Consider the following 15,977-nt stretch of genomic DNA (forward strand, 5'->3'; position numbering starts at 1 on the left):
ACAACAAGGACGAAACCGGGATGTTTTGGAAGTGTCTACCAACAAAGAGTTTAGGTTTAGAGAGCGATTGTAGTGCACCTAGTTATGTATCAAGCAAGGAAAGGATACTTGTATTGCGCTAATGGTACGGGTTCACATAATGTTTAGCTTGGTGTAATAGATAACGGTAAAAACCGTGTTGGTTCAAAGGAAAAGAAATGTACAATTTACCTATTCATCATTTTCACCAGAAAGGGGATTGGATGGGCCACATAGTATTTCAAACGTCACTCCATAACTGCTTTGTGCCACAGGTGCGAGAAGATCTAACGCTGAAGGGTCTATCTACAAGGGCTGTACTGTATTACTGGACAATTCACCATCGGATCACAGGATGATGTTTGTAAAATGTTTAGCCTCTAATCTGACAGCATTAAGTTAGACAATGGATCAGGGTGTCATTGTTACTGTGAAGAAAATTTATAGATGAAATCTGTTTAAAAACTTATTGCTCAGGGCAGCAATCTTCAAACATTTTGGAAACAACAGACAGCGCTAGACGCAATTTATGAAGTGCCGAAGGCGTGGCTTAAAGTAAAACAATCACTCATAAGCCAAGATGTGGAAAAACAATCCTAAAATTGATGAAATCGGTGACTCCAATGACGGAGAACGCTGCTCATTAGCAACGTTAGCCGTTGTTCTGAAATGTACTCAAGGATGTGTAATTATTGACAAAGAAAATATTTCCGAATGATTTGATATGGACCATACGCAGCCAGGCCATGAGATGTTGAGTGACAGTGCTATTACACATTGAATACAAGGGAAGTTCAAGGAGTTGAATGAGAGTGACGAAGACGACAACATTCCTCTAACTCCAAAACAGTTATCAGTCATGCATCAGCACTTCAGTGGGCCGACGAGTTACTGGACTACCTAGAACACCAAAAAGACGCTCGCCATTCTGACAGGTTGGTGTTGCGTAAAATTAGTAGTGCGACACGTAAAAGACAAGCTGCCTCACTGAGACAGAGATCAATTCAAGACTGTTTTATTTCGAAGTAGTGTAGTGTAATGTGAAATTGGTTTCTACTCTATTGTTTGTAAGTACTGTATTGCACATAATACGCTGAAGAAATAGGATTTATTTCGAACATTAGTTAAGAGGTTTTAATTATGATATTGTAATTAATTTTTAACAAGTCTAATACAGTACCATATACTTTAATTGCGGGTTATCTGCGGAATTTAATTATACACAAGTTTCAAGTCCTCAATTATTGCGGATAATAACGAAAATAGAAGATAGGAGGGAAAGTCAACTACATAATTAGCGCCCAACAGTGGTTAAAATACCACAATAGGTTTCTCATATAGGTTGAGTCAGTCGTTGTCATTGGTGCAAAGTCCGTCCCGGTTGCATCCATATGTTTTCAGTGTTGTGTTGACCCTGTAAAAACATGCACGCTGGTCTAGTTGGCTGCATTGTTTTACGCTACACTGTGTGTCTGTGTGTGTGTGTGTGTGTGCAGCGACCAGCAGGAGCTATGCAGCCAGCACAGAGCCCATCGTGGTGAGGTCTCCATTCCCAGATGTGGAGGTGCCCGCCGTGCCACTCTTCCAGTACATGTGGCAGAACCTGGACCGCTATCCTGACAGGGTCGCCACCGTAAGTTTTAAACAATTGCCTCTTCATATTATTCTCTTCGAAGCTTCCTCTCTAGAAACTATGGTTGCTTGGTTGGTTGATTTGGGGGAGGGGACCAACGAGTGAGGTCATCAGTCCCATTGGATTAGGGAGGAATGGAAAAGAAAGTCGGCCGTGACCAGGAGCTATGGTCTCACGTTCTACAGGGGTATAATTTTTACTACTGAGCATGGCTGCCCAACAAATTCTTTTTCCTTTATTGTTAATTCATTCCCCCATGCCTCATGTAGTGAGGGGGCTGCTGGGATGTCAGTCGTACAAATGACCCACTCTTTGACCAGTGGAACTTAACGCTCCTTAGATGCTAAAACAAAAAACAAGGAGATACATGAACTATGCATTTAAAATAATTTGAAAAGGCGGCGTGAGTCAGAGAACTATAGGGTGGCGCAAAAGTCGCTGGACTCTAGGCATTGATTAAACAAAAGATTGAATTTATGTTTCATTACAAATACAAACAACACTTTCAATTATTTTTTTATGTTCAGACTGTATTCTGTCTTCATTAATTGAGGTGTCTTTCTAACACTACGGTATAGTATGGTATCACTGTACAAATCGTGAAATGCATTGTGTATAGTCTTTTGGTTCAGCAATGGTCTGAGGCTCTTGAGAATAAACAGAGTCCATGACGTCACCCCATGGACGTGATATCTGTCCTTCGACCAATCACTTTCCTTTGAAAAATTTCGTTTAAGTAATCGCGGACGGCAGTGACATAATGTGGTGGAGCACCATCGCAATGAAAGTAAATTTCTTGAAAGTTTTCAGCACACGTTACAAGTCCTGATACCACCTACTTCTAAAGCATATCCAAACAGTCATCTCCTGTCACTATCCCTTCAAAAAAATATGATCCAAGTACGCGAAATGATGATAATGCCCCCCAAAAACATACACTAGGTTGACTTAGTGGTTGTTCTAACAAAAGTGCAGATATGTCTGTTAACTTGCCCGCTTAGATTAAAACAGGTCTCGTTAGATCACACCATTTTGTTGAATAGGTTAGGATCATGTTTTTGTTGGTCAAGCATCAATTCACAAAACTGAAGACGTCGAACTGGATCATCTTTAAGTAACGCATGTGGTAAACGTGGAATGTAAACTTTAAACTTCTGTTTGTGTGATATTCTTTGCACTGACCTTCATGATAAATCAAGCTCAGTTGCTAATCGTAAGGTTGATTTTCGTGGGCTTTGGATCATAGCTAAACATATCCGCAGTTCCTTTTCCTCATTTGTGACCGTTGTTGGGCGGCCAGATCTTGATGCATCCATACCAAATCCATGCTCTTCAAATCTATCTCGTATGTCGCATACTGTTCATCTAGACGGTGGTTTTGATCTAAAGCGTCTTCCCCATTCATTAACAACTGCAATAACATCACTTTTATAAAATGTTTTTAATGTGAAAACCCTTTATTCTTTTGTTAACATCGTGATAATTCGGAAAACTACAGCTGTAAACATGTCACACATATCACGCAATCAACAATTCAATAGTTCGATTATTGTGTTTGTTTTGTTTGTCGTTGCATTGTATACCAGCTTGAAAAGTCGTAATTATCACCATTTGGTAATAACAAGCTAACTGGTTGAAGCTTCCTTCTATCCTACGTCTTTCTGTTCCTTTTGTTTCTTTTAACCAACTGTCTGTACAAATAAAATAATGCTGCCTTCATGAATTGTTTGAAAACAGCAGTAAAAATGTGGAGAAACAGCACAGTTATAAACACTTGATAAACACCTGAAGAACACTAAACACTTGAAAAACACTGAACACGACTGAAGATACATTGACCGTTAACAACGGAGCACTGTGAAACGGAGCACTAAAACTGGAAAAGGACCTGCGCTGTGACGATGGATTGTAGATGAAAAGAAGAGTGGGTATAGAGACAGGGGAGTGGTCGTGATGAGGACGGAGAACTGGTAAGAGGTGGTGACAAGACAGGTGTGGCTGTGGGGGACAAAGAGAGAGGGTCAACTGATATTGGGAGCTATAGATCGGAAAGTAGAAGGGGGTGGGGAGTGACAGAGAAGGGGAGAAGGATGAGATGTGGTAGGGGGAAAGGAAGAGGAGAAGCCCTGGGGGTGGTGGATAAAGTAGGGTGGATTCAGAGTTGGTAGGACAGGTATAAGTCGGGGTGGAGTTCGTGGTCCAGGAGAGAGTTGATATTTCTTTGGGAGAGGACGTGAACGGTGTGCAGGTGAAGGTTTGGTGGGATGTGTAGGTGGAGGCCTGGCAGCACACTAGGATTGGAAAGGAGAGTGGACACAACAGGATTGTCGGAGTAGATTTTACCAATGGTGTTGGTTATTCAGAGGTGATCATTGAGAGTGATGAGAGGTGGGAATTTGATGAGTTGGTGAAAGATCCTGTTGCGATAGCGTAAGCGGATGCAGAAAGCGATGCGCAGGGCATGGCAAGGATCTGGAGAGAGGTATAGAACTTAGGAGGGGTGGAGATCCATTCAACATTTGCATGGTAAAGGATGGGACAGATCAGGGATTCGTATACATGAAGGATAGTGGAGGGCTGTAGTCCCCATGTTCGTTGGTTAGTAGTTTTAGTCTCGTGTGGGCTTTCTGTTGGATGGTTAGTAAATGAGGTATTCAGATTACTTGTTAGTCGAAAGTTAGTCCAAGTTATTTTAGTGTGTTAGTTAGCTGTATGGGACGGTCATAAATGGTTGAAGTCGTGAAGACGAAAGATGCAGATGATGCGTCCTATAATGACTACCTGTATGTTGGAAGGATTAATCTTAAGGAGCCTTTGGTTACACCAGCAGGTAAACACTGCCTGGATTTTGGAAGGATTAATCTTGAGGAGCCATTGCTTACACCAGCAGGTAAACACACTGAGGTGGGTTTGGAGGGATCGTTGGATTTCTGGAGCATGGGATAGAGAGCGAGGTAAGTGGTGTCATCAGCATACTGAAGGAGGTGCATGGGAGGAGGTAGTTTGGGCATAGAAATTTATCCACGAGGGGGCAAAACCATAAAATTAGCATTCTTGATGCAACTCGTCCAGTGTGTTTTAGATCACTTAATGCAGCGTATACACAAATTTGTGTCTCATTGAATTTATATGACTGTCGTTTAATAAATAATGCAACACTTTTTTTTCTCAACCGATTTCGGTAAAAAAAAATCCGGAATTTGCTGTGGGACAACATGGAATAGTCCCGTGTCAGCCCATAAGTTCATGAAGTTCCGATGGGTGGCGGCGCTATACGTGGCCTTCAAAATGGCGCTTGTAACGGACGTGCGTTCCAAGCTGAGAGCTTTCTATAGGAGGAGAACCAAAACATCACAGATATTCACAGGTGCTTGAAGAATGTCTACGGAGACCTGGCAGTGAACAAAACCACGGTGAGTAGTTGGGCGAGGCGTCTGTTATCATCGCAACAAGGTCGCGCACACGTTCCCGATAACCCGCTTCCGGCTGGCCGCACACATCTGTGACTGCTGCAGTCCAGGAACGTGCGGACAGTCTCCTTCGAGGTGATCGACGAATCACAAACACCTCTCTGATCATCTGGACGTCTATGTTGGAAGTGCTGCCACACTCGGTCACCAGATGAGGTACTCAAAGCATTGTGCGCGCCGAACAGAAGACCATGGAGAGCAACGAAAGACCATATGTGCGGAAATGGCTGCGCGTTATGAGGCTGGTCGTAACAATTTTTCGTCGAACATCGTCACAGGCGACGAACCGCGTGTTCACCACTCCGAACCGGAAACAAAATTGTAATCCACAGAGTGGCGCCGCGTCACCTCTCCTTCAAAGAAAATGTTCAAAGCCGCATCCTCGCCGGTAACGTCATGGGATGGTCTTCTGGGACTCTGAAGGGGGATTATTAGATTTGACGTCCTCCTTTACGGTGCAACCATCAACTCTGAAGTGTACTGTGCTACCCTCAGGAAATTGAAGAAACAACTTCAGCGTATTCGTCTCCACAGAAATGCACAAGGACTTTTACTTTTCCATGACAATGCAAGGCCTCATACACGCTTAAGCACTTTAGAGGAGCTCACATAAATCATTGGACTGCTCTTTGTCATCCGCCCCACAGCCAGAATCTCGCACCTTGAAACTTCCATCTCTGCGGCCCAATGATGGCAAGCAGTACGTGGATGATCGGGAGGTTATCGATGAAGCAAGGCACTGGCTCCCACGTCGACCATTGGAGTGGTAGCATCCGGACGTAAGGGCTATCCCAGCAAGCTGGCGTAAGGCTGTCGCTTTCAACGAATATTGTGTTGAAAACTAACTTTTTGTAGCCAAAAGAGCGGGGAATAATAAGGTGTATTGGAATCGAGAACAAAACCAATGTGCTTTCACAAAAAAATGTGTTCCATTACTTATTGAAAGTACCTCGTAGTTATCAATTGAATAGTTTCTTAAGAGTATACTATCTTGATAACTACAGGTTTCATTAGCACATACAAATTACATCTTATACCATTAATATAATTATGTAGGCCTAGATTACTTTTTGCTTTAATGACCTGCTTTAATGACCTGCAGTTCCGCACTGTCGCCTGATAATCAAAGTAAGAGCCTACGGAATATCAGACCAGCTGTGTGGCTGGATTGAAGAGTTTTTAGCAAACAGAACACAGCATGTTGTTATCAATGGAGAGACGTCTACAGACGTTAAAGTAACCTCTGGCGTGCCACAGGGGATTGTTATGGGACCATTGCTTTTCACAATATATATAAATGACCTGGTAGATAGTGTCGGAAGTTCCATGCGGCTTTTCGCGGATGATGCTGTAGTATACAGAGAAGTTGCAGCATTAGAAAATTGTAGCGAAATGCAGGAAGATCTGCAGCGGATGGGCACTTGGTGCAGGGAGTGGCAACTGTCCCTTAACATAGACAAATGTTGTTGTGGACTGTTAAGGCAGCCAGTCCACAGTGAAGTAGCCGAAATGGCACGCGTCAACTCACGCCGTCTGGCGTTAAGTCTGGAACAGGAGTCGTAATGAATGTGATAAAGAAAAGAACGTAGCTACTAGAACACTTAACTTTTATATCGTCCTTTGGTCTACAGCATTCTGGATGATACAAGTGAGACTATCTTGAGATACATGCAACGTTACAAATGGTTAATGGCGCCTTGCTAGGTCGTAGCCATTAACTTAGCTGAAGGCTATTCTAACGGTCTCTCGGCAAATGAGAGAAAGGCTTCGTCAGTGTAGTCGCTAGCAACGTCGTCGTACAACTGGGGCGAGTGCTAGTCAGTCTCTCGAGACCTGCCGTGTGGTGGCGCTCGGTCTGCGATCACTGCCAGTGGCGACACGCGGGTCCGATATGTACTAATGGACCGCGGCCGATTTAAGCTACCACCTAGCAAGTGTGGTGTCTAGCGGTGACACCACAAATGTAATGTATTGCGAATACATAGAAAGAAGGATCCTTTATTGTATTATTATATGATAGCGGAACAAACACTGGTAGCAGTTACTTCTGTAAAATATCTGGGAATATGCGTGCGGAACGATTTGAAGTGGAATGATCATATAAAATTAATTGTTGGTAAGGCGGGTACCAGGTTGAGATTCATTGGGAGAGTGCTTAGAAAATGTAGTCCATCAACAAAGGAGGTGGCTTACAAAACACTCGTTCGACCTATACTTGAGTATTGCTCATCAGTGTGGGATCCGTACCAGATCGGGTTGACGGAGGAGATAGAGAAGATCCAAAGAAGAGCGGCGCGTTTCATCACAGGGTTATTTGGTAACCGTGATAGCGTTACGGAGATGTTTAATAAACTCAAGTGGCAGACTCTGCAAGAGAGGCGCTCTGCATCGCGGTGTAGCTTGCTCGCCAGGTTTCGAGAGGGTGCGTTTCTGGATGAGGTATCGAATATATTGCTTCCCCCTACTTATACCTCCCGAGGAGATCACGAATGTAAAATTAGAGAGATTAGAGCGCGCACGGAGGCTTTCAGACAGTCGTTCTTCCCGCGAACCATACGCGACTGGAACAGGAAAGGGAGGTAATGACAGTGGCACGTAAAGTGCCCTCCGCCACACACCGTTGGGTGGCTTGCGGAGTATAAATGTAGATGTAGATGTAGAAAAGACATCTTCATATGACTAACTCAAAAAAATGGTTCAAATGGTTCTGAACACTATACGACTTAACTTCTGAGGTCATAAGTCGCCTAGAACTTAGAACTAATTAAACCTAACTACCTAAGGACATCACACACATCCATGCCCGAGGCAGGATTCGAACCTGCGACCGTAGCGGCCGCTCGGCTCCTGACTGTAGCGCCTAGAACCGCACGGCCGCTCCGGCCGGCGACTAAATCCAAGATATGCACTGAGCAGCGAAACAGAAAGAGAAAATATTCACTAAAGATATTTTTATTCATATACCAATAACGTTAGTTTAACACTGAACATTCAAAATCTCCAAAAGAAAAAAATCAGAGAGGCAGTAAAAGTCTGATGGATGTCAACAAAAACAACAAAAATGCCATAGATGAGAACTCCTGGAAATGGAAAATATACTTTTAAAACCTTTATCAGAATTTGGTACCATCTACGACATTACTTGCTTACAAAACCTCGTTATTGATCATGTTAATGGATTTACTGCATTATTTGTATATAATGTATTCCCTAATATTGACTGGCATAATTAATGTTAAACAGAATGTTTTTCGAACACTACTTTTGTGATTTATTGCGGTAAGAGTAACCAATGTCCAGCATTCGAACCACCTCAGTCTCAAAGTAACCGGCAGATGCGACTGGTAACAGCTTACACTGAACGATGATAGTACCCGTCTCCCCAGTGTGACTGTTAGTGTCCACCCATGACGACAGGAATGCAGAAATCGTAACTCTACGCGTGCATGTTGTGTTGTATTACATCCTATAAAGTGAAGAGTTTGAGAATGCTTAAATTCATGTAGAGGACGTCGTTTCGAATCAGAAATTCGAACTTTCCTCCCTCTCTCCAAAAAAAAAAAAAATGGTAAAATATTGCTGTGCGTAAGCTGTGCAGGGATTTAGGGATGCCATTTTCATGCAGGGAATTGGCACTATAATGCGATCGACTGGGGGACTGGAAAAGCCTCTTTCTATAGGTCATTAATCACTACACGAGGAAGCGCTGGAGGAAAGCTTGTGGACTCTACTTAAACAAAATTCTGGAAAGAGTTGCATCCACTTTGACCGCAGGACTGCGCCAAAACCAAACTCGCGCCAAGGAAACGGTATAATTTCTCACGAGCCAACCAGTATTATACACCTATTGTTAAAGCCACAACATTCCGCGTGTCACTAAGCAGTGCTAGGTCTGCAGTTTACTAGACGCACAAAGATCTCTAGAAGTAAGACATAACGGAATTACAGACATTAGCTGCAAGCAGGCATTGACTGGAGTCAAAGGGAAAGTTGAAATTTTGTGCCAGGCTGTGCCAGGCTGCTTGCTAGGCAGATGCTCAGACCTCTGAGCCATCCAGACGCAGTGGCCATTGCAGCTGCGTCGACTGCCCTAGCGCGCCTCACGTCAGACCCAAACTCTCAACTTATCGACACACTACTGATGTACTGTTCGCTACTCGCAGCATTTCGCCGTAAGAGTTCATAGTAAGCCATCCGGGGCTTACATTTCAGCAAGATAATGTCCGTCCGCAGACGGTTGGACTTTCTTCTGCTTGTCTGCAAGCTTCCCAAATCCTTCTTTGGCAGGCATGGTCGCCGGATCTCTCCCCAGTTGAAAACGGTTGGAGCAGTGTGAGCAGGATCCTCCATTCAGCTCCGGATTTTGAGCTGTACTGCGCCAATTGGACAGAATTTGGTACGATATCCCTGAAGAGGACGTCCAGCAACTCTGTCAATCAATGGCAAGCCGAGCAACTGCTTGCATAAGGGCCAGATGTGAACCAGTGTGTTACTGACATGCTCACTTTGTGAAGCTCTTTCTCTTGGATGAGAGATCAAATTTTTCTGAAATATAAATAATTTGTTTGCTGTACATGTACTTCGTATCTACCGATTTCCATTCAATTCGGATAATTCCGCCATGGTGCGAATGGTGCGGTTCCTTTTTTTGTCTCCCTTAGAGTGTACATCGCTTTCGGATTCCAAGAATGGGCAATGCCCACTCGTGGCGCACTTGTGGACGCCCATGCTGCTGATTAACGAACAAAGAGGAAGGAAAAACTGGCTTTTAAGTCCCTCGATGATGACATATTCAGCGACAGAGCACAAGCTAATAACCGTAAGACTTTGCGACACGTCAATGTTCTACCGGATGATCAAAAAGTCAGTATAAATTTGAAAACTGAATAAATCACGGAATAATGTAGATAGAGAGGTACAAATTGACACACATGCTTGGAATGACATGGGGTTTCACTAGAACCAAAAAATACAAAAGTTCCAAAAATTTTCGGCCGATGGCGCTTCACCTGATCAGAATAGCAATAATTAGCATAACAAAGTAAGACAAAGCAAAGATGATGTTCTTTACAGGAAATGCTCAATATGTCCACCATCAGTCCTCAACAACAGCTGTAGTCGAGGAATAATGTTGTGAACAGCACTGTAAAGCATGTCCGGAGTTATGGTGAGGCATTGGCGTCGGATGTTGTCTTTCACTATCCCTAGAGATGTGGGTCGATCATGATACACTTGCGAGTTCAGGTAACCCCAAAGCCAATAATCGCACGGACTGAGGTCTGGGGACCTTGGAGGCCAAGCATGACGAAAGTGGCGGCTGAGCACACGATCATCACCAAACGACGAGCGCAAGAGATCTTTCACGCGTCTAGCAACACTTTTTTTGGTTCTAATAAAACCCCATGTCATTCCAAAAATGTGTCAATTTTTACCTCTCTATCTACATTATTCCGTGGTTTATTAAGTTTTCAAATTTATACGGACTTTTTGATCACCTGGTACATCTACACCATACTCCGCAAACGGCAAAGGAAACTTGTGATAGCTGTAACTGACCCCCTTCTCTGTTCCATTCGCGGATGGCACGTGGGAAGAATGACTCACAGGAACCCTCTGCATGATCTCAGATTTTTCAAATTTTCTGGTCGCGGTTGTTTCGCGAAATGTATATGTGGGAGGACGTAATATGTTTGTCTGACTCTTCTTGGAAATTGCTCTCTCGAAATTTCAATTCTGCCACTAGATTCTGTCGAGCATCTCTCATCGCGCTCGCGACGACTAACCGATCCAGTGACGAAAAAATGTGTATAAATGTGGACATGAAGTATTCCTCTCTGACGTCATGCGCACAGTGGCAGGAACGCGTTTGCTTCTGTACAGTGTGTACTGCGCCCTATGGTATTTTCTTCACTAAACAGTGTGGATATGTGAACAATGCTTTCCGGAAGGCAGAGAACACGGCAACAACGTATTACTAGAACTCTAGCTGGCCAGGCTAGCCGCGCGGTCTACCCGCTGCTTCCCGAGCCTGGCGGATTAGTGTCGAGGTCTGGTGTGCTGGCCAGCCTGTGGATGGTTTTTAGGCGGTTTTCCATATGCTTCGGCGAATGCGAGCTGGTTCCCCTTATTCCGCCTCAGTCACACCATGTCGGCTATTGCTGCGTAGCCGGCCGGTGTGGCCGTGCGGTTCTAGGCGCTTCAGTCTGGACCCACGTGACCGCTACGGTCGCAGGTTCGAGTCCTGCCTCGGGCATGGATGTGTGTGATGTTCTTAGGTTACTTAGGTTTAAATAGTTCTAAGTTCTAGAGGACTGATGACCACAGATGTTAAGTCCCATAGTGCTCAGAGCCATTGGAGACATTGCTGCGCAAACACTGTCTCCACGTAAGTGTACACCATATTTACTCTATCACACAAACATTTGGGGTTACACTCGTCTGGTACGAGACATTCCCAGGTGGGAGGGAGGTGGGAGAGGGGTCCACTGGGGGCCGAGCCGTACAATAACCCTGGGTTCAGTGTGGGGCGGCGGTGGGGTGGGTGGACTGCTGTGGCCTGTTGTGAGGTCGTGAACCACTGAGGGCTACGGCGGAACGAGGAAGCCTCTCTCCGTCGTTTCTAGGTCCCCAGTTCAATACCCAATTCACGCACTAGAATGTTTCTTAAAGAGCGAGCTTTTGATCTAATGACCAGTAGTTCATGAACAAGAGCTGGTGACTTAAGAGCAACCTGCCACCTCGTGATCCCGTCGCTGTGCAGGAGTGCGGGCTGACGGGTCGCCGCTACACTTACGCGGAGGCGCGCACCGCGGCCAGGAACTTCGCCGGCGCTTTGGTGGGGGCGGGCCTGGGCCCCGGCCACGTGCTCTCCGTCTTCCTGCCCAACTGCCCGGAGTTCCCCATCGTCGTCCTCGGCGCCAACGAGGCGGGGGTCGTCGTCACCACCACCAACCCCAAGTACACTGCCGGTACGTACCCAGGCTGCGCCACTACACCCTGTCATCGCTACCAAATTAAGCGTTTGCCACCATCACTGTCAAATATTACAGGTAATGCTGTACAACCACCGACGACGAGTACACCATTACACCCCATCATGGTCACCAAATTAATCTAGTGTTTCTGTTGTGTACACAGTTCTGCGTAGTCAGTGCGTACACAACTTTCCCACTACAGCGCGAACCGCTAAGCACAACAGCACAGGTGCAGCACTCGTCCGTCTCCGCACTACGAGATGGCGCTGCCATAGAGACGGACCAAATTCTGCTTCCGCCGATCCGCGTATTAATATATCACGCAGCCAATGAGATTGCTGCTAACGTAGAACCTTTTTCTCCTCGTAGATCACACTCGCGCAGTGATACCTGAACCCTCGAGGTATTATAACGAGTGTACAGACCTCTGATTAGTCAGTCTGGATTTGTCTGTACCAGTCTATAGTCAAGATTCAGTCTGCACCTAAGAAAATTATCATATTCCTGTACATAGCCATGAAGATAAATGTATAGGCACTTTGCCAAGTATCTGAGATATGTGAGAATAAGATTAACGTACCAATTCCAAAGGAACTTCAGCATGTCAATTGTAAACAGCATCCTGAATCAAGTTACGTAATGTCTATGTTTATTATTTTAATAAATCTGTGTGAAAATTAATCAAGATCTGTTTAAAGTTGGTCACCGTCAATCTGCTACTCTAAGCGTGCCCTGCATGACTGCACAACACAAAGCCTTACGCCTTGCCTGGAGCCATCAACACCGACATTGGACTGTTGATGACTGTAGGCATGTTGCCTGGCCGAAAGAGTCTCATTTCTAATTGTATCAAGCGGATGGACGTGTACAGGTACAGAACCTCATGAATCCATGGATCCTGCATGTCAGTGGGGACTGTTCAAGCTGTTGGAGGCTCTGTAAAGGTGTGGGGCATGTGCAGTTGGAGTGATATGGGACCCCTGATACATCTAGATAAGACTCTGACTGGTGACACATACAAGCATCCTGTCTGATCACCTGCATCCATTCATGTCCATTGTGCATTGTGACAGACTTGGGCATTTTCAGCAGGACAATGCGGCACCACATACGTCCAGATTTGCTACAGTGTGGCTCCAGGAACACTCTTCTGAGTTTAAACACCTCCACTGGTCACAAAACTCCGCGGACACGAGCATTATTGAGCATATCTGGGATGCCTGGTAACATGCCATTCAGCAGAGATCTCCACGGATTTATGGACAACCCTGCAGGATTCATTGTATCAGTTCTTCCATCACTGTTTCAGACATTAGTCGAGTGCATGCCACGTCGTGATGTGGCACTTCTGCGTGGTCGTGGGGGCCCTACACGATATTAGGCAGGTGTACCAGTTTCTTTGGCTCTTCAGTTTATAATATATCTACATTTATATTAGCACCAACTCCAAGTACACTGTCATATATACCAAGATTCTAACACTCTGCCCTGTCAAGGTACCCAAATGAAGTGAGTATCCTGTTCACTATCATCAAATTGATCTGTGTATTTGTCACCATCAACCCAAGTACCCAGATGTTACCTCTCAATCCCATCACAGTTGCCAAATGTAATGGGTATCCTAAGCAATGTCGCGAAGTACTTTATCTATACTACCAATACCAGTGGAATGCACCAAGACTAAACCATTCTGTCTAGATGTTATAGCAAATTAAGTGAACATCACCATCACTGTCATCCAGTGCATTTCTGTCTCAACCATTACCAACTGCAGATACTCCACAAGTATGTACACATCATATAACACCATAAATTAACTGAAGAATGCTATCACTATTAGCAAATGCTTCTGTATCTGTGTGACTACCAACCCCCCATGGACTGTCGCTATGTATCTAGACTATGTGACGCTGTCCTGACATGAGTGTCAAACACAGTGCGATCACCATCACTACCAGTAAGTATTTCTGCATCTGCATCACCCCCACCATGTAAATTGACAGTATGTATCCAGAATACACACTTCTACCTTGTCATAGTTGCCAAATTTAATATGAGTTGCAAGCAGTGTCACCAAACATGTTTACATCTGTGCCATCACTAACCCAAAAACCATCGCTGGTACATACCTAGACTATATGCTACACCACATTATGGACGCAAAATAAAGAGGTTCTTGCTATGATTATCACCAAGCACATGTGTACCTTTAACATCACAAGTCCGAAGTACTGTGCCTATACGAACGGTACTGCCATACTCCATACTGTCAGAGCCGTTAAATGAAGCAGTTGTCACCCTCACTATCACTAACTACTTCTATAAGTGTGCTACCAACAACGCAAATTAAACTGCCTGAATGCATGTTGAGCTCTGCTTGAGTGATCCACCTTTTCTTGACGTTGATTCGTATGTAAATGATCAAATGAAATAAGAGACTTATAGTTATTCCATGTCAGTTATCACTTACTATTTACTGTTTATTATTCGCCACCAACTATTACCATACAATAGTACCATTGATTGCACCACATTATTTCACTGTATTCGGTACTTTGTGAAAATATAACTTATTTCATAATTGGATTACTCGGTAATCACACCAATCGTATACCCTCCGTGTTGTGTCTGAAAACTTTTCACTATTTCAGTACGTCTACAGCACTCGCGTGTCGTTCCCCAACGTTCATGCTTACATCCACCGATCGCGACGTCCGAGGCCGCTGTGATTGTTTTGCGACACGACCTTCGAGTTCTTTCCCGCAGTTCGGCCTGTCTGTGCCGCACGCTATGCATTTCTATGATTGCGTAACATGGCTTCACGTGATTTGCCGATGATTCGAATATTCTTCCAAACAATTTCCTTTTCTGAGCGGTGATTTTTCTTATCGACCATCGACATAAAAGTGGGGCTAATTTCAAGGTAAATTTAAATACTCATTTACCAATACGAATTTTTAATAACTTTTTAATTAATGAAAAATGTGGGGAGACAGCGAAGGTTTTCGAAGATGTGGTCACCTTGTAAAGAATCAGAGATCAATCAGCAATAGTTAATTACTTCAATAAATACAGCAGCCGGAAAAAGTGGCCGGTTGCCGTATTTCTTCGTGCAATTCAGTCCACAGAGAGCTCAATGTGGATGAATTGATGTTAACAATAGTTACAAACTGGTTAAGAACCCGTTTCATGAAATAATTACACTTTTGTAGCAATCATTTCACGATAATCAGTCCGGCATCAGGTTTCCTCACAGCTAGGATTATTTGACCATCGGATCTTTAAACACTCTGAATGGATTCTTGTAGAATTTTAATGTTTGTCTCTCGTTCCAGTGAGAGTGCAACATAGAAATTTTCTAACGTTATCTCCTGGTAATTTATACGGCTTGAAAAAAAGTGAAGTATCGAGATGGGGAAGAGGAAACGAATTATTGTAGCAATTAAAAACTCCAGATAGATTTAGCAAGGATTTGACACTATTTGCCCATTGATCAGTACGACGTTGCAACCCATCTAGACTGTATGCATACACTCATTCGGTTGGGAAGGTCGACATGAAATCGTTGTGTTCTCTCTGCACGCTGACGACTGCTGTAACTAGTCCTTGGTATCGTGGTTAGTGGAAGTGGGACGGAACTGACGTCCGAGCTCGTGTCACATACAGGATGCTCTGTCACGGACAGGATGTCCATTATATACGTTGTACCTTGTACGTTGTAAAAGAAATTATTCAGGTAGTGAAGGGAGACGAAAATTTAATACTCATGGGTGACTGGAATTCGAGAGCAGGAAAAGGGAGAGAAGGAAACATAGTAGGTGAATATGGATTGGGGTAAGAGATGAAAGAGGAAGCCTTCTGGTAGAATTCTGCACAGAGCAT

At 44.2% G+C, this 15,977-nt stretch overlaps 1 protein-coding gene across 3 annotated transcripts in view; it reads left to right on the forward strand.

Annotated features, from left to right (window-relative positions):
* The window catches only part of LOC126210279 (uncharacterized), a 340,068-nt gene that overhangs the window by 152,815 nt on the left and 171,276 nt on the right, over window positions 1-15,977 (forward strand). For all 3 annotated transcript variants that reach the window (XM_049939475.1, XM_049939477.1, XM_049939476.1), the window contains exons 3-4: window positions 1,515-1,651; window positions 11,882-12,089. In XM_049939475.1, coding sequence (XP_049795432.1) covers window positions 1,515-1,651; window positions 11,882-12,089 — 345 coding nt within the window. The remainder of the gene's footprint in view (window positions 1-1,514; window positions 1,652-11,881; window positions 12,090-15,977) is intronic.

The sequence above is a fragment of the Schistocerca nitens genome, chromosome 10 (genome assembly GCF_023898315.1).
Source record: "Schistocerca nitens isolate TAMUIC-IGC-003100 chromosome 10, iqSchNite1.1, whole genome shotgun sequence".
Lineage (NCBI taxonomy): Eukaryota > Metazoa > Arthropoda > Insecta > Orthoptera > Acrididae > Schistocerca > Schistocerca nitens.